This window comes from Diadema antillarum, unplaced genomic scaffold, assembly GCF_040938485.1.
Source record: "Diadema antillarum isolate AM-2024a unplaced genomic scaffold, OU_Dant_1.0 scf00000151, whole genome shotgun sequence".
In the NCBI taxonomy this organism is placed as follows: Eukaryota; Metazoa; Echinodermata; class Echinoidea; order Diadematoida; family Diadematidae; genus Diadema; species Diadema antillarum.
In genome coordinates, this window is record NW_027271040.1 from 2,528,583 (window position 1) to 2,548,281 (window position 19,699).

The window sequence follows — 19,699 nt, forward strand, 5'->3', positions numbered from 1 at the left end:
TGTGCATTGTGCCATCATTCACTTTGTAAAAATCAAAACACAGTGTGGTTTTGATGGCGAATGTATATGTGATTGACCTAGAATCTGGTGGGTTAATTATCTGGCTGTCTATATCTTTATGAAAATTTTACCTTCACAACCCTCTGGGAATGGAAAAGGAATGTGCAAAAGTAAAGAATACAGGAAAATATGTTCATCTAGAAATGTCAGAGAACACACAAAGTACCTGATAAGGTTATTTCACTCTCCAACCGACTGTAAAATGAATCTATGAGACTATTTTTTTTTTCTGATGCAATGTGACATAAAACGCACCCCGTCCTCTTGTTATCTTACAGATCTATCTCTGACCTGTATGGATGGGTCTGTAGAGCGTGATTTGTCGTGTGATAAAGACTGCGTCACCAACGGTGATGGTTGGGTTGTACATGCTCCTGCTGGAAGGCGAATTCTCACTGAAATTGAGTCTCTCAATAACAGAGTGTTGGGATTCCAAATATTAGATGAAGTAGCAAACAAAACGTTCAGCACTCTTGTTTTAAGCGGTTCCCCGTCTTCGTCCGTTTTATCGCTGAGCCATAAGACGAAGCTAACTATACGGTATATATATATACCCTGTGAATTTCAAGATGACCGTGAAGTGCTACGATGGTAAGTATCAATCGCTTTTTATACAATATTATGCTTTCAGATTTGTCTTCTTATTTCGCAGGTGCATTTTGTGAGTTGACTGTTTGTTTGTTTTTTTTTTCATTATATGCCTTCATACTTGGGAAATTAGAATTTTGGAGGTTTTTTTCACTTCGGGCAACAAACACCAGTCATTGGGCAAAAATGAGAGTGGGTATATTAAAAGTGACAATGCGACAAAGTGACTAACATCTTTTTCTTTATAGCGTAACACTTATAAAGACCAACATGAAAGCAGTCAAGCCTCTTCGGCATGTGTGTAATATGTTGATTGTGATATTGTAGTTACGATGATTCATAATCATGCTTCCTAACATTTAATGTATATGAATATACTTACAAACAGCATCACCGAACTCAGTAATACTGTCACGCATTTTGGTTAAGATGTTTGATGTAACATTATGTATATAACATTACATGTTTTCCATTGCTTTCATGATTATTGTACGACTCTTTGTAAAGGATGTCTCGCTAAGGCTATTGCAAATTATCAGTTTAGTTAGCCCAAACTGCTCAAACCGCTTTGCATACAGCGGAGTTCTCTTTTTGTTCATCTTCCTTTGTCCTTCTGACCTTCACAAGTTCATTCTACGCTCTCACCACTTTGAACTTGTGCTCACTAACTGACCTTCTGACCTTCACAAGTCATTCTGTGCCGCCCTCGCTTTGACCTTGCTCTCACTTCATTACTTTCGTTCTGTCCCTTCTCGCTTTGACTTTGCTTTGTCTTTCAGAACTCTTGCCTTGCTCTCCGAACTTCAACTTCGTCCTGACTTTCAGAGTCCTTGCCCTCACCCTTTGCCCTTGCCTCTCACTGTCCTTCAGCCTTTTCAGCTGGCTCCCTTTCCCCTTAACTCTCACTGTCCTTCAGCCCTTTGTGCTTGCTTCTAATCTTTACTTTCTCCTGTCCTTGTGTCCTCGCTTTTCCTATGACTCTGAGCTCCTCAGCTATGTGCTCAAAGACGTCCTCCTATACTCCGCAGCGCGATAAACGTCTATCTCGTGACCTTCATGACTGGTCAATCTCTCTCGTACAAGAGGAGCTTGTTTAAAAGGGGTATATAAGACAAACTTTATGCGTATCTTAGAATTCTCTTGCTTGGGAGGAAGTTAATGAGAGGAGATGGAGTGAACATTTTGTCAGCTAAGAGCGAAACCCATGTTTGAACAGAGAGTCCAGAAACGGTCTCCAGTCATGTACGTTTTGTATTAGTTAGTCATAAGTTCTTCACCGCATCCCACCTTTCATGCCTTGCGAGACATCCTCAAAATCCATCCCTGTAAATGTGTTCGAGTGATTCACCATACTAAACTTCTTAACCGTGATTTCTGCCTAATGACTGTATTTTCTATCTGACCCTCGGCATCCTTCGGCAATACCCTTCAACATATAGCGGGACTTTATTTTGGGACCCTTACAGAAGAGGAGTTATATTCTGCCCATCTTCGACAAATATAAGTCATCGTTACAGTACAATACATTTACACTGTTCAGAGACGGGTTTTGCTACTCGTCCGCCAATACGTATAGATATGTGCGGTGCGAATCATTGGCAGATTTACATTACCTGCTCTGAGTGAGTCCAGGAGGGTTTACCTTTTTATTTTTTTGTTTGTTCTTGTTTTTTCTTAATCTCATGACACTGCATTGACGGCGGTGCTATCATTTTGACATTCAGAATGCCTTTGCTATAATTGTTTTTCTTTTCTCAAATCAAATCAAAGCGAAATCACCCAAAACATAGTATTCGAAAATTTGGAATGCGGACATGATTCCTTTTCTTAAAAAGGGATAAATAACAGACAAAAAAAGAAACAATGGTAAGATAAATTCAATTTCCCTTGATGATTTTTATAAGGAAAATATCACTTTTCACACTTCCACCACCTGCATGAGATATGTTCCTGAATTATGACACCCTCGTCCACTGGGAAATCCAAGGCGATATAATTACCAAAATTACTGGAGAATGATGATGGGTGACGGTGACGAGTAACACTATGTTAGGGGCATCATTGATCATCAAATGCGTCAAATGTCAATATGACGCATAATTTTGGTGTGACGCTTTGGTGTTATTTTGGCTGTATGAAGTTGTTAATTTTGATGGGAGGTTGGCAAAGATTTTTGTTCAGTTGGAAATCGACTGAAGTATATCTTTACTTTTTGTCTTATTTCTAGGTAGATTATTTTCGTTAGCATACCAATGCAAGGAAACTGATTTCATTGTTAAGAAATGCATAAGTTCCGGTTCTCTTTTCAAGACCGATTGGGAACAAATGCTAAAAAATTACTGCACATGAAAGGACGATGAGCGTTCCACATCAATGCATATTAACATATTTGTAATATTCACTTCCAAGAAATGCCCTCTGTGCAACTGGTTAACGGAGCCTCTCCTCTGGAAGGTCTAGTGTTCCTGGAGTCAGGTAGCTATGCCTGTTATGAAGGATTTACCGCAAAAGCTGCCGAATTGGTGTGTGGAGAACTAGGCTTCCCAGCGGCAGAGGAGTATTCGCCTGAGCCTACGCCAAGTTTGGCAACCCGAACCAGAACTCAACGCGTATCATGTTCATCTCAAGGTAAGTGCTCTGTTATGTGTTTATTTGAATGAACATACCATACCTTCATTATCTACATCAATTTAAAAAAAAAAAAACAGAAACCAGAAACCAACAAACCTAGTAACCAAATCAGAATAACAGAAACAATGAGCGACGTCATATAAAAGAAGGTATATAGAATTAAGATTACAGTTTTAAATGATTATTCGAGACTTGGTTTGACAAAACCCCCGGATAAAGAAAATCATTCAGATTTTGCTAGTGCAGCAGCATAGAACATGCATTTGTTACAGTAGTTACATTTACCCAAGAGCAAAAGCAAAATTCTACGGGATGTTTTATTTCCTATCAAATGGAGGAAAAACAAAACAAAACAAAACGGAAGAGAAATAATTTGGAGTACATTATTTAAGTAATTTTCTAAATCTAAGATTTCGAAACAATTAAGGGAATAGAAGGCAGGTCAAAGTTTAAAAAGGTTATAATTTTTCACATCAGGACAGATGTAATAAATATTGGCCATTGACAGATAAATCGTTGCATTGTGTATGCTTTTACTTTCTATTCTTTTTTATTCTTTTTAGTGATGAGAATCATGATAAGAAGAATTCAACATTCCTTTAAAGCGTTTTCTCAACATATCATTGTGCCAATTTTTTTGCTTCATGATTAATGACGTGACCGGACAGTTGATCAGTGGAAAAAAAGAAAACAAAAAAACAAAATCTACGTCATCAATGCACAGATTCATACAGGTTTCAGCGTTTACGGGATTGCCCAACCGATGAGTGTTCCTCCAACATGGCTGTCAGAGTGAAATGCCGAGGTGAGACTATAATCAACGCAATATCATATTTAGCAGCAACAATTATGAATACAATTCGCTGTTCCGATCAGTGATAACTCGAAACCAAAATTGACGCGGAAAAAGAAAGTGAAAAACAGAAGGTGTTACAACATAAGGTGGTTCGTGATGAGGGTGAAATTTGCTATTACATTTTAAATACGCATCACGCACAAAAAAAGGAGGCCAGGATGAATTTTCACTTTTCTACATTGTAGTATAAAAATGTAAAATCTAAGCTTTGAAATGAGACAGTTGTAATATATTATATCGTGTAAATTAAACCATCATTTCCTATTTAGAAAGTAAATGATTTGATGAACAGAGGAGATGCATTGTCATAGAAAAAGGAGAAAACAAGATATAAAGGGTACTTCAAGCGTCTCGTGCGAAATAATCAATTAAACATGCATGTTCCATCTCCCAGTGAAAGCATCATGCGTTTTTTGTTTTTGTTTTTTGGTAAATAGACATGCTTATAATACATGTCTTATACATATTAACGTGATAACTATGGTGTCTATTAACCAGTAACAACCCTCCGCATTGAAAGATTGTAGATACGATGGAAATTGTAAACACCGACTATATAACCGTGAATAATTTTGGATATTGAAGGAACACATGGTAGTAGGAGCATAATCAGGTGTAGGTTATTTCATGTTTTCTTCACAGCTTATGTCTACAGAACGACGCATCTTATTTTGTATAATTTGCTATTCAAGGATCTCTCATTGTTGTTGGTGTCAATTTGCGGAACAGGAGTTGACCTGGATGAAGGGTGATGTTCGTTATTCCGAAGCTTTTTATTTCATCCGAAATGAAAAAAAAAGAAGAAGAAAAAGCTGAATTCTAAAGACCCTCGTTATTACGAGCTTTATTTCGCTTACGGTTTCCTGTACCTTTGAATTGTGTGTTGTTGTTTGTTGTTGTTGTCGTTTTTTGTTTTTTTTTAAATTTTTTTTTGTTTGTTTGTTTTTTACTTACGACAAACCGGAATAACTTGAGGATTCGTCGGTAAAACGAACCTTCAGAATATTAGCCAAACTGTGATCGGTCTCATAAAAATTCTGATAGCTGAAAGACAAAACAAACAATCAAACAAACAAATAAAAAGATGTTATCCAGGTAACTGTCTCCGTGTTCACATTTTGTTTGTTCTTAGGGCCTGGATTTCTCGGATGCTATCAAGGTGACCATAAAGCCCTTTCGATTCTGCTCGACTATGCGTCTGAGTCTAAATCCGATGAGGAATGTATATCTACCTGCAGGAAAAAACCGAAAAACAATGGTGTTGCTGTCATACATCGTGGGTTTTGTGTTTGTTTCCAATCAAAATCGTATGCCGATTTCATTTTTGATGGAAGTTTTTCGAACAACTGGACATGTCCCAGCCAGGCACAACCTATATCCGAAGAACGTGTCCATTATTCATTCAACAGTGAGTATGAGTTTAAAAGCGAAAGAAACACGCAATATTGTTTATACAATAAGAACAGGAAGCACAATAGACAAAAGTGAGCCTGCACAATCCCAAGAAAATATCCCGAGATAAATTATCACAATCGCATTCTAAAAAGGGGTTCCTATTTTCAGCTTTGAAATAGCCCTTAATAGGATGGAAGGTTCCCACCCACAAAGTAATGAAAACAGATTGTGTTAAATATATCTAAACACAAGGTTACTCACCGTATTAGAAATTGAATCATCTTCGACCAACTGCTTTAATGACGACTACCGGAATTGTAAGCTCATAAGGAGTAGGGGAAAAAATACAAAAGCGTCAACAAAAACTGCCAATGATATCATTTGTAACTAATATAATGCAGTGAACTTCGAGTTTGATTAGAAAGATGGTTGCTTATTGCTTTTCTGAGTTGTAAGTTCTGGAAAATAACCAAGGGGACATTTTGTGGAGTTTTGTGACCGAGGGTAATTTATCTTCATATTTTTATCATTTTTCTTCACACGTTTTATGAAGTTGAATGCCATGACACGAATGGTCTTGAGAGGTACGATCAATACATAACATTATTTCACAATATCCAGATTGATATTACCTATTTATCGATATAATTCATCCACCTCTTCAACAGCCGTCGTGATGGTCTTTAGGCAATGTAAACAGGTCTTTAATAGACGATATTAGTTCTTTCATAGTGTGCACAACCTTTGTTTTTTAATTATCGTATCTATATAATTACTTTGATTGGCTTTTCTGTTTTCCTCAATGATTTGAAGCATCTGTTGGGTATTGTAATTACCCTAGTCCAGTGACGAACGGTCAATGGATCACAAATAACACGAAATATGGGTCCAACATTACTCTCAGCTGCGGTGGAGGTTACGTCATCAATGACTCCGCAACTTTGCAGTGTAAGGAAGTACCCGGTTGGTCGACTTACTTTCCGCAATGGAATCCACCATTCGCGTCTTGCCGAGCTGTCGCAAATGAATCAAACGGTCGGTAGTAGATAAAACAGTACCCTCTGCTGTGTGGGTGTCTGTGTATATTTTTTAGTGTAAAGTTTTTACAAAATTGAATGCAAATGGTGTATTTGTTCTCCTGATCTAATGACAGGAATACTGAGCCCAATCAATAATTGTGCTTTAAAACTTTGCATCGAAATCATTATAAACAGCAAGGCACTGGCACTATAGCATGGATCAATATCAACATGATCGGTGTTAGCATTGATACTTTGCGATATCATTGGTGTTATGTATTCAATAAATATGAAAATGGTCAGGATGAGGATGGTTTTACGATTTCTTGTTATAAAGATTTTTTTAATCCCTAGCTTGTTTGTTGTTTTTTTTTTTAATTTGGCAAAGCATATTTTGAATAAAAGTTGACATCAGGAGGTTTACATTCTAAATGTCAAATATCATTATTTTTCAAAAGCGATTCTTAAGAAATATAAAGTTGGGTGTGAGTGAAATATAGACTCTTGAGGAGTAATCATATGAGAGCTGAGCACGCCCTTTTTAGTTATCAACTCGTAAATGCTGAAATCAAAGCAGAATATAACAAGGAATGATAATCTTCATCTTGAAACTTAATGTTCTTATTCTTTTTATCATGCATGCTAGCCAATAATGCTACCTACGATGCTCTCTAACAACCAGATGACATCGTGTACATGAATACCCTAGCAATATGTTATTGATCTATATTACTTATCATCTTTTTTTTAAAATCTACAATATTTGCATTCGGTTTTGAGCCGTTTTGCGTGAATGACGAGTAATTATGCTACATGTTTTACTTCTAACTGTAAACCAGAAAGTATTATAGCAAAGGCAGATGCTGAATAAACCTTTATATTTCTAAGTCGTCGAGATTCATGAGTCAGTGTGAGTATCAAACTGGTTAGTTGCTTATCATACCTTGCTATAGAGATTTGCATATCTACCTTTGTATTTACTATTTTTTAGACACTGGGGTGTACACAGTTAGTACAAGCTCATCTACAGCGGAGACTGTAGTCAATACCTTTAGTGAGTATTTTTAACTTCAACCTTTTCTATTGAACAAAAAATATTGTTTTCCTTGTTTTTACGTGAGTGTGCGCGTGTTCGTCTCTTAATCTTTTTAAATCGATTTCTTTTCCATTTTACTATTTCCAGACACTGTCTTTACGTTTGCTGGTACCATAGTGAATTTACATGTACTGGAAGGGACAAATAATGTGAACCTGAAATGTAACCGGACACACAGAGAGTATAGGGACACACAGAAACAAACACACACACACACACACACACACACACACACACACACATGCACACATACACACATGAACATATACAGTATATAGAAGAATTGATGAATCTATATGAATGTACACACAAACGTACATATAAGCATGTTTTATTCATATTTTGCGGGAATAAAAAAAAAACTATCGAAAAGTGTCAAAATATTTAAAAATGTTCCCAAGAACTACTTGCTATTTTCCATAATGATATCATCTTGCATGACTACAGTAACAGGAAAGAAATTGTTGTGGCCATTATTACGTATGTTCACTGGCAGTGTAACTAATCTTTATTATCACTCCTAAACAGGAGAGAGACTGTCTACACAAGAGGTATCAACATTCCATGAGGCAAGCACCATGCTTGCTTCAAGTAAGTTACATGTACATCAAATACTGTTTCTGTTTTGTCATTTTTTTTTCTGTTGAAGATGTTGTGAATAAAACTGTTTCTCCAGGTTGTTAGCGATTCAAAAAAGACATCTGCTGCACAGAGTGATTTCAAATTGAGCAAGACTTTTTTTTTCAAGCGTAGCGCAAAATATATTGCCTTGTTTAACAACTCTCAAGTTACTATCTAGTTGTTTATTTTCGGCAGTGTACACGTACAGAAGTGTTAGCCCTTAATTTCCATGTTAGAAGTTCTCAGGAGTTCATTTTCCGATTTCATTTACAATTCCACATGTCTCATTGGCATTAAAGTAAATATGCCGAAAACAGAGTGAAGACAAGAAGTCTGTATAAAAACTACAAAATTACAACATTTCACGTACAAACACATTGAAATTCGTCGGTAGAAACAACATTTAACAACATATATGTGGATATTGATACCCTCCGAGGATTGAAACCGACCTAGCTTACTAGTACTACAGACGTAATGGTGTCCTCAATGAAACCCTGCTTATGTTTATACCTAAGAAAATTTTAATGTAGTTTTAGAGTAAGTGATTACTTTTTAGTGTGCAATCAACAAGCAGATTTTACGGTAAAATTCCGAGATGGATAAATCTTGAATTTGGTGTACATGTGAAGATTTGATAGATTGTGCCCAATGTATGGGAAATTATGTTCCATATGATTCTTTATTTTGCATATCTTTGCATTCATGTATGCCTATTTTTTTTTTGCCAAAGTTTGTTTGTTTGTTTTTATTTCCGTCTTCATAATATCATATAATATTATAAAAATACACACATCACAAGTTGCATATACATTGCATATACGTGCAGAAGAAACGGGGGATTGCCTGTTCAGTCACATTTTCAAAATATGTCTGTTCTTTCACAGGGTCCCGAATTTACAATACAATACAAGAATAATACACTGTATATACAAAACATAAGAAAAAATAATGAAAATCATATACCGAACTGGTATAGTGAGCAGGTGAGGGTCAACAATAATCAGAGATAGGTAGAGAAAAGCAGAGCAAGCGAAGGAACAAGAGGAGGAGAACAAACTTACAAAAGAAAAGGCAAGACTCATATACCCCCTCCCCCCCCCAAAGAAATGGCTGTTACATTTGGTACTCCATTGAGTCTTTTTTTAACCATAATGCTCTATCTAAATAATCAGATAATAACATTTGAAAAGATCTTATAGTTCATGCGTTACGAATTTCATTGGGCAATTGATTATACATTGATATTTCCCTGTAAAAAAAAGTTCTTGTACAATTATTAGAATTTGGCTTTGCAAAATTCAAATTCTGATTTGAGCGAGGTGAATAATTAACAAATCTTCTAAAAATATTATCAGACATGTAATGAAGGAGAAAATTCTGCAATATTTTATAAATCATCATACTCATATTCTTTTTGTATCGGTATTCAAGAGATCCCCAGCCCAAAATATCATGAATATGTTGAGTAGAAACAAAAGAATATGGATTTACTCTCATAATCATACGACCCGCTCTATTCTGTAGCTTCTGAAGGGCTGACAGAGAACCTTGTGGAGCGGAATACCAGATAGCGGATCACGGATAACGGAAAACAGGTCACGGATTATATCAAATTCAAATTTGATTCATTTACAACATGTCTTAATCTTCCAAGAAAACCAATCAGTCTACTGATTTTCTGGCACATTTTATCTACATGAATATTCCATTTCAACTCAGCGTCGATATGAATTCCAAGATATTTTACCGTTTCAACATTTCGAATCTGGGTATTTTTTTTTAAATCTAGTGAATTACACCTTGAGAGCATAAATCTCGTATCAAAAAGCATACTGACGGTCTTTGAATAATTGACCACTAGGTTGTTCTGTGACGTCCACTGATCCAAAACTTGCATTTCTTTGTTTAAAATGGACTCCAAGACTTTACTTCTTTGTTGGAGTAGTAAATGACTGTATCATCCGTATAAAGATGAACACGACATGACTGTAAAATACGAAGCAGGTCATTAATGAAAACACAAAACCGTAGAGGGCCAAGAAGAGAGCCCTGGGGCACGCCATGAGTTAAGTACATTTCATCAGACAATGCGTTGTTGACCTTAGTCACTATCCTCCTGCCGTTAGATAACTCTTAAACCACTGAAATGTACCTCCATTTATACCAATTCTCGACAACTTGTCTAACATTACATTGTGGTCGGCAGTGTCAAACGCTTTCCGTAGGTCGACGAATATCGCCCAAGTATATTTACCTTCATCCATGGCCAAAAGCCATTCATCAGTGACCTTTACAAGGGCAGTTACAGTGGAATGATTTGCCCTGAATCCAGACTGAACCGGTGTTAAGACATTGTTCGCATTAAGATGGTGTGATAATTGCAACGAAACTATGCGCTCGAGTGATTTCGAGATACAAGGCAGCAGGGAAATTGGCCTGTAATTATCAGGGTTCGACTTTTCTCCTTTTTTTGTATATCGGAATTACCATGGCTATTTTCCATGACTCTGGGACAACTCCTTCAATAATGGATTTATTTATCAAATACGTTACAGACTTATTCATTATATCAGCACATACTTTCAAAATCTCAACCAATATACCATCAATTCCAGTCGATTTTTTTTTATTTTTCAGTTTGTTGATTTCGTTCATAACCTGAGCTTCAGATACAACTATAAATGTGTCCATATTATCATAACATACGGATTCTCTAATAATGTCTACTTCGGTCACGTCAGTTTTCTCAACCTGATGTTCATTTAACAAATTCATAGCAGCACTGGCAAAGTGTTCATTAAATTCGGAGGCTTTACTGTATGCATCATCACAAGAGAGATGATGAGACGATATGCCGTTATTTGGCAGAAAAGATTTTAGAACATTCCAGGATTCATTTCCTCCAGAACATTCAGACAATTTATTGATGTAATACTGTTTTTTTTTTTTCATTTTCCTTACAACATTAGTAACTTTATTTCTCAGCCGTCGATATTCCTTCCACAACTGTTCATTATTTTGTGTAATTGCTTTCTTCTTAACCTTGTCTCTTTCTCTCATCAATTCAAAAATCGATTCATTCAACCAAGGAGAGTATTTGTTACGCATACGCTTTGTCTTTATAGGCATGTGCTTGTTGGTGATTAGCGACAGTGAACTGTCATTCTCTCATTTCCTGACACAGCATAATATCAAATGCCTCATTTTGGTAAGCTTGAAAAAAAAAATCTGACGCTTAACAACTTCTAAGAAAAAAAAGACTGCACCAGTAATTCTTTATTTGGGAAAGGGTAAAAAAATACTTTGTTGGTAGAAGGGATTCTAAGTATTGAATCAAATCTTTATTATCTGACTTTATCATATGTGACCCTGCACCTCAAAACAAACAAAAAGTCGCCAGACATGAATTTTTAGTTAAGACCATTTTCTGAAAGAGCAGACTTTAAGCTTTAAAGTGATGTATAACTCAAATCATATGGACTCTCCTAACCTATCTAAATATTGGAAAGAAAGCACAAACTCAGGAAAAGTGTGAACTGAGAAAAGAGGCTCTGAAGTACAGTGTCTATTCAAGCGCTTAATCTTTACCAAACCGTGTTGGCAGTGCGATGAATGGGACAAAAAAACAGGAAGTAAACCACCAGAGTAACAATAATGAAGAGATTATTAGATTAAACTGAAATTAAGCATGCCCCATTAACACATTCTTTCCATAATTAATGCCAACTTTCAAAGCAGTAGCAATATCCTTTCAAAAGTTATTAGAGTTGAAAGTGAAGAGTATGGACAAGGTTTTTCAGAAATGAAAAAGGGATTCTAAAGACACACGTAATCACACTATTCTACCAAAAATGTTCGAGATAAACTACTAAAAAACACACTTTCCTGCCCGTTTTATGATACCAAATTTTAGCATAATGTAAAAGAAGACCCGCTCTTTCAGAAAATATGAAAAAGTCAAGTTCGGCTAGGTTGACCCATTTCACTTATTTTCAGTCCTCAGTGGGTGCGACTTTATATTCGTTTTGAGGTGCACGGTCACATATTTAACTCTATGGTGTTGATTTACAATCTGTATGTAAACAGGCAGAAGGCAGTCTACACAAGGTTTGACGACAGGAGAACCAACGTCTTCTTTAAGTGAGTTTGATTGTATTGACAATTATTCTATGCATAGACGTGCGTACAGCAACGCAATCATTCATTCACGCAGACACTTGCACGTGGATGTTAATATGTTGCATATACGTGCGCCAGTGAGATTTTTGGAATCTTAACGATGAAATGACATAAATTTGAAAATTCACCTTTTCCGTCATTTGCTTGACCCACCATACGAATCGTATTATGTTGATACAAATGAACATTAACCTGACGCAGGATATACATCAAAAAGGTACATGAGTAGTTTTTTTTTTTTAAATCGATAGTGGTATGGACATACTTTGTTTTTTGAAGGGTATATCAGTTATGGAATAAGATTAACTTTGCCAGCTGACTTTAACTTACTTAGTTGATGCTGATTTACAATTTCTCTGTACCTAGGCAAGAGAGGGTCCACACAAGATTTGACGACAAGGGAATCAACGTCTCCTTTGAGTGAGTTTCATCTTCCTTATGAATAAAATAGGCATTGTAGATAGTTGTATATGCACATAGAGGCACATAATACATTATGTATTATGTATAACCGTTTAGCAACTGAAGATTACTATAAAAATTATATAATCGACGATTGTTCCCTAGAGGGTACAGTAGTATTCCTATATAGAATAGATCACTTCATGTTTATTTTTGTCTATTGTAAGTTATGTCTATTTGAAAGCCTATTAACATTTTACCAAGAGACTTGCGTGTCACAGAAATAATTCTGACATACTTTTGTTGACCTTTGACATCTATCAAGATACGTAATTATTTATTCTATATGAAAACAATCAAAGTAGTGAAGCAAAAAAAAAAAACACGCACACAACAACAACAACTATACACAAATAACGGACAGGCGGTTTCGGGCGGTTCAGTTACTAATGGGATAAGAATTTCTCCAATCACTCCCCCCGCCGCCCCCTTCCTCCCAAACAAAAACGTGCTGAATCCATTGTTCATCAATCTGGTCATTTTAATAGAAATTTACTCGTTTTATCTGTCCGATACTGGCAGTAATCTCTTAAAAGATAATAAACATTTATGTGTTTTACATTGCAGCGCTAAATGTTTTGTTTAAGTCAGTGTGGACGCAAAGTTGTTGTTTTTTTTTTCCAAGGCCCAATTTCTTTATCCTGTTATGGGATATAAAGTTATTGCATGAACAGACTTTAAAGCATGTGAAATGAAAATCTAGTGTGTTTTCTTACCGTCAAAAGTAGAGTTAACACCTTTTCGAAATAATAATAATAATAATAGAAGACATTTATAGGACGCCTTTTCCACTGGATGCAAAGCGCTAAATAAACTCGCTATTGATATCATGCATCACATACAATACACATAATCTATGTGCAAAATTTTACATTCGTGTATAGAACATGCACCACATAAATGGAACACCTGCGTGTATGTTTCTATTCGCTTGTTCTCTACTGACAAAAATTAAAGGTTGAAATGTGAAAGGCATGCGAAAGCCCAGCAAACAATTATGATAGTACATGTATTCAAAATACGATACTAAGGTGCTGAACAAAACCATGAATTTTTCGATTTTCAAAATATCTAAAGTCTCTGAAATTTTGCTAGGGCTTATTCTAAGAATCAAAGTTGAGATTTCTGGCAGTATCTGGCAGACTGTCATCATTGTGAGGTGTTGGGTTTTAATATGATTCGGTGTCTTTAATACTCAGATTATTGGTGATTGTGGGCGCAGAATATAAATGAATAAAGATACCTATTCATATACACAAATATCTACTTCATTCACTGTCATTAAAATCGAATCATATTCCAGCCAAATCATTAATTATATTTAGTATTTTCAAACAAGGCGCTTCGATTTAATTTCGGACGCAGGTCAACCGCTAAGCTGGATTAATAATGTGAGTTTATTACTGAATGAGGTTATAATTCTTTACAAAATATATCTAATAATTGTTTAAAATGTGTATTGTTGTTGTTGTTTTTGAAAGAAAACAAGAGACAAGTGGGACCATATCAAAAGAGTATTTTTAAATAAGGCGCTTCGATTTAATCTCGTACACAGGCAAACTGCTAAGTTGGGCTAGTAATTTGAGTTCATTACTTAATGAGGTTATCATTCTCTACAAAATCTACTGAATCATATATGTATATCCTCTCTGTTGCTGTTTGGAGTTTTGGAGGAAAAAAAGAGAGAAAATGGGACCATTTATTAAGAAAATAATTTGCCTAAGAAAATACTGTTATAAAATCCGCCATAATAAATCTTAAACAAATTAAGCAGTATTATAAGATATCAATTGTTATGATGATAAATGTCTCCACAAGGGAACTCATAATGAATGCCACTACAATGGAGCTTAAAAAAAACTTAATTGTTACAAAATCATACAATATATTCAATAATAGATCGATAGTCATTTGTCCAAGAAAGAGGTCATAATAAAAAGATACCATAACCTTTATACATTTCTTGTTAAGTATCAGTCAGTAATGATCACCATCATTTTGAAGTTTGCATTGTGTTCATACTCTCTCTCACTCTCTCTCTCTCTCTCTCTCTCTCCCTCTCTCTCTTCTTTCGTTATCTACACTGAAAAGTAGATTTTAATACACTCAATGTGCCCTGCCTTGGCATTCATTCCATCTTGCCTACAGAAAAGTGATTTTTTTTTTGAAGTGTTAGAATTAAGGCAACTGAAAATAATTGCTAGATTATAATAAAAATGATTTGTAAAAAAAAATGAAGCTTAATTTTTGTAGGTACGTACACTGTAACTATTCTCTATTTTACAAATAAGAAAAAAAGAAACAACTTAAATGTGGTTGCAGCATTTTCAGAATTGTCAACACAACCATTGTCCATCCAATCATGTTGCAGATTCTGGAGGGCCTGGGGTGACACTGATAGCATACGCTCTTGGAGTCTTTGTGGGTGTGGTTCTCATAGTCCTCGCCGTATTGTCCTTGCTTTGGCGTAACCGCCGGCGGAAGAGGTGTGCTTTCTTTTAAAATTGTTTGCCTTCTTTTAATTATTATTCAGTATAGCAATTGTTTGTTTACATCATTATTGTTTTATAAGAGAAAAGTAGACTATTTTAAAATGGTTGTAATGATTCTCAAATATGATGATATTCACATAAAGAAATATACCCCAAATTGCCCCATTTACCTCTCCCCAAATAGAAGTCACATTTTTCCCATGATCTAAGGGAAGGTGTAGTTTCATGACTTGAGTCTTTTTTATTTTAGCAGTAAGGTAGTTGATGATTGTTGGTGAACGACAAGACCATTTCCTTTAACGGCCTGTTGGCGGAGCAGAGACACCTTGCAATGATACTTTTATAGTCTCTGTCCGTTAAAGCGAAGTCAATGTCTACATGGTATATCTTTATTATTATCATGTATGCTCGAAGCATGTCTGTTTGGATGTAGATAAACCTTGAATGTTTGTGTACTTCAGGAAGAAGAAGGTATCTCTCAAAAAATGGTTTTAGAAATATGAAAAAAAAAACAGATTTAGTTATCCTAAACAATAGCATTGCAGGTGCTTTTGTTTGTTTGTTTTCGGCATTTGGCTTTACAAGAAGTACTTTTGTCATTCACTATAAACTACGAGAATAAGAACTCTTCAAAAACTTGCAAATTTGTGTCGGTTATCTTTCATTTCATTTCCGCAGACAACGCAGGACATCGCGGCTGCCTAATCAGGCAAAAAACTACGTGGAAGACGGTCAATTGCAGACATATCCTTTAAGCACGGCGACCCAAAATGCAACCACGACGAATGATGTTGATTTATTGGACTATTCCAGCATTAACACTGACACGATGGGCCAACCTATTCCCAGCCATTCGTTAAACATATTTGGTGACGTCATAGATCATCAAGAAGACCCGTATCATATCTACCAGGACACTGAAGAGGTACGCAACGGTCCTTCTAGAATCACCGGAGTGGATCCCACCTCCTCTATAAGTGTAGGCAGTAACATGGGCAGCGCCACCACGGCTTCGATGACGGCAATGAATTCATCAGGTTACCATGGATACCAGTGCTTGCAGGAAACATCACTAGATCAACTGGCGAGCTTGTATGAAGATTGTGATTACCAGGATGTGGACCTTGATAGCAGAAACGACAGTTTGACGAGAGATGACTTTAAACCCCTTGGTAGAGCATGCTTGCTTGACGACAGCTATCATAATTCTCTCCAAGAGCCGCGGTCTTGCCCGGAGTACACGTGTAGCGATAAAAGTGAAAAGCGTGCCCCTCTTGCGACGAGTCTGAACGATCCATTCTATTCTACATCTATCTACTTAAGTAAACCAAGCGAAAATTCTGAGATGGCTGAACATTGCTATCTCGTCCTTGAAGGAAATACCGGTAAAATTACTCCAGACCAATCAAAGACACTACAAGAACCGCAGTCATGCCCTGAGGACATATCGGTTGGTATAAATGCACAAAGTATCCCTCTTGTTACGGGTCTGAGTGATCCATTATATTCTACATCCGTCTACCGACGGAAACCAAGCGTAAAGTCAGAGTTTGATGACCATTGCTATCTTGTTCTCGAAGAAAATGTCGGTAAAATCACTCGAAAACATTTTAAGACAATCCAGGAACCGCAGTCATGTCCCGAATACATGTATACAGGCAGAAATGAGAGACATATACCTCTTGAGACGAATCCGAATGATTCATTAGTTTCTACATCTATCTACACAGCTAAATCAAGCAAAGAGCCCGATATAGATGAACATGGCTATCTCGTCCTCGAAGAAATAGTCAGCAAAACTACTCCCGACCAATCTGAGACAATCCAAGAACCACCCGAGTCCCTCCCCGAGTATATGTATATCGAGATAAATGAACATGTCCCTCTTGCAACAAGCTTGACTGATCCATCATATTCCACATCTATTTACACAGTCAAATCAAGTGAAAAGCCCGAGGTGGATGAAAATGGCTATCTCGTCCTTGAAGAAAATGCCGGGAAAATTACTCCGAACCAATACGAGACAATAGAAGAACGGAAGTCTCTCCCTGAGTATATGTATGTCGAGAGTAATGAAGAAGGTGTTCCTCTTGCAACAAGCTTGAGGGATCTATCATATTCTACATCTATGTACTCATACAAAGCAAGCGAAAAGCCAGAGGTGGATGAACATGGCTATCTTGTTCTTGAAGAAAACGCCGGTAAAATTGCTCCAGACCAATCGGAGACAATAGAAAAACCGCAGTGTCTCCCAGAGTATAGGTATATCAAGAGTAATGGAGAACATATCCCTTTTGCAACAAGCTGGACGGATCTATCATTTTCTACATCTATCGACACAGGCAAACCAAGCGAAACCCCCGAGATGGATGAACATGGCTATCTCGTTCTTGAAGTAAATGCCGGTAAAATTACTCCAGACCAATATGAGACAATAGAAGAACAGAAGTCTCTCCCCGAGTATGTGCACATCAATAGTGATGAAGAAGATGTCCCGCTTGCAACAGGCTTGTCGGATGTATCATATTCTACGTCTATATACTCAGACAAAGCAAGCGAAAAGCCAGAGGTCGATGAACATGGCTATCTCGTTCACGAAGAAAATGCCGGTGAAATTACTCCAGACCAATACGAGACAATAGAAGAACAGCAGTCTCGCCCTGAGTATATGTATATCGAGACTAATGAAGAAGGTGTCCCTCTTGCAACAGTCTTGTCAGATCTATCATATTCTACATCTATCTACTCAGACAAAGCAAACGCAAAGCCAGAGGTGGATGAACATGGCTATCTCTTTCATGAAGAAAATGCCGGTAAAATTACTCCAGACCAATACGAGACAATGGAAGAACCGCAGTCTCTCCCTGAGTGTATGTATATCGAGATTAATGAAGAAGGTGTCCCTCTTGCAACAGGCTTGTCGGATCTATCATATTCTACATCTATCTACTCAAACAAAGAAAGCAAAAAGCCAGAGGTGGATGAACATGGCTATCTCGTTCTTGAAGAAAATGCCAGTAAAATTACTCCACACTAATCCGAGACAATACAAGAACCGCAGTCTCTCCCCAAGTGTATATAGATACAGAGTAATGAAGAACAAGTGTGACGGATGTATCATATTCTACATGTATCTATTCAGGCAACCAAGCGAATAACCCGAGGTGGATGAACATTGCAGATCAAATGACATTTTATTATTCCAGACTAATCCGAGACAATAGATTGACAGAAGAACCGCAGTCGCTTCCCCAAATACATGTATACCAAGCCTGACCGATCCATCTATCTACTCACACAAACTGAGCGAAAATCCCGAGCTGGATGCATAAAAAAAAAAAAAACTTTCATCGCTCTGGAAGTGAATGCCGGCAAAATAACTTTAGACCTATGTGACACAATCCTAGAACCGCAATCACATCCCGTGTACATGTTATTATACAGACAGAAATGGGAAAAGTTTCCATTTGTGACAAGCCTGAAAGATTCATTAATGTATACGCCGGTCACATGCGAACCAAGCGAAAAGATGGGTCCACATGGCAAATGTCATACTAGCGTTCTCTTAACGGAGAATTTACTATAATGTTCTTGAATCTGCCGTGTTATCACTACCATAATGTAATAGTTGCAATCGTATGAATTCTTGGTAAACAATTAAATTTAATGGTCCCTGCATGCATTGAGAAAGGGCCGGAAATATCAAGACCACAAATTGACAATCAAACGCAATAACTTTGTGATAAATCAAATATCCTCAGCTTGATCCATCTCTCGATGTTGAAATTCAGGAGCAAAAAAATAAATACACACGGAAAAGTGCACTGGCAGTAACCAAAAATAATAAAGAACAACTGATTAACATCAGAGAAAAACTATATAGTTACTACTATTTTTTTTTTTTCATTGGTGCTGTCGTCATACCATCTTCCGACGAACGTTTCTTCTCAGTTTGTCACTCACCAAACTGTGATATGGACAGAGGGCGAGAGGGGTACACTTCGAGTTTCATTTCAATGACTATAAGATAGTATAGCATTGCGAGTTACACATTTTCTTTTTCATGAATCTTTGGGTCGCGATATATAATCAATCGCAAATTATGTGAGATGATTGTAGAAGAAATAATAGACGAGCTTATGAATGAGCTGCAAATAATGCGACGTGATTATGCCTTTATGTTGTGATACCAGTAATTTGCATCCGTAGATAAAAGAAATTTGTCGTCTTTGTAGGTATTTTACAGTCCTGGAATGTCTCTTTTTCGCCATAGTTGCTGACTGATCAATTAAATCCA

The 19,699-nt window shown here is 36.7% G+C and overlaps 1 protein-coding gene across 1 annotated transcript; it reads left to right on the forward strand.

Moving 5' to 3' along the window:
• The first annotated feature begins 344 nt into the window (after positions 1-344).
• Positions 345-19,248, forward strand: LOC139721912 (uncharacterized). The gene is made up of 11 exons (XM_071633237.1): positions 345-651; positions 3,058-3,276; positions 4,004-4,084; positions 5,268-5,543; positions 6,344-6,565; positions 7,541-7,603; positions 8,174-8,236; positions 12,356-12,409; positions 12,815-12,868; positions 15,282-15,396; positions 16,081-19,248. Exons 1-11 carry the CDS (start codon positions 630-632, stop codon positions 18,437-18,439), a joined length of 3,528 nt encoding a protein of 1,175 aa, XP_071489338.1. The 5' UTR covers positions 345-629; the 3' UTR covers positions 18,440-19,248.
• Positions 19,249-19,699: the final 451 nt, after the last annotated feature.

Excerpts from the sequence above, each read along its gene's own strand:
- LOC139721912 (XM_071633237.1), top strand. The coding sequence starts at position 630 with ATGACCGTGAAGTGCTACGATG. Across the intron at positions 5,544-6,343 it reads TGTCCATTATTCATTCAACA|CATCTGTTGGGTATTGTAAT; the intron begins GTGAGTATGAGT and ends AATGATTTGAAG. Across the intron at positions 8,237-12,355 it reads AAGCACCATGCTTGCTTCAA|GCAGAAGGCAGTCTACACAA; the intron begins GTAAGTTACATG and ends GTATGTAAACAG.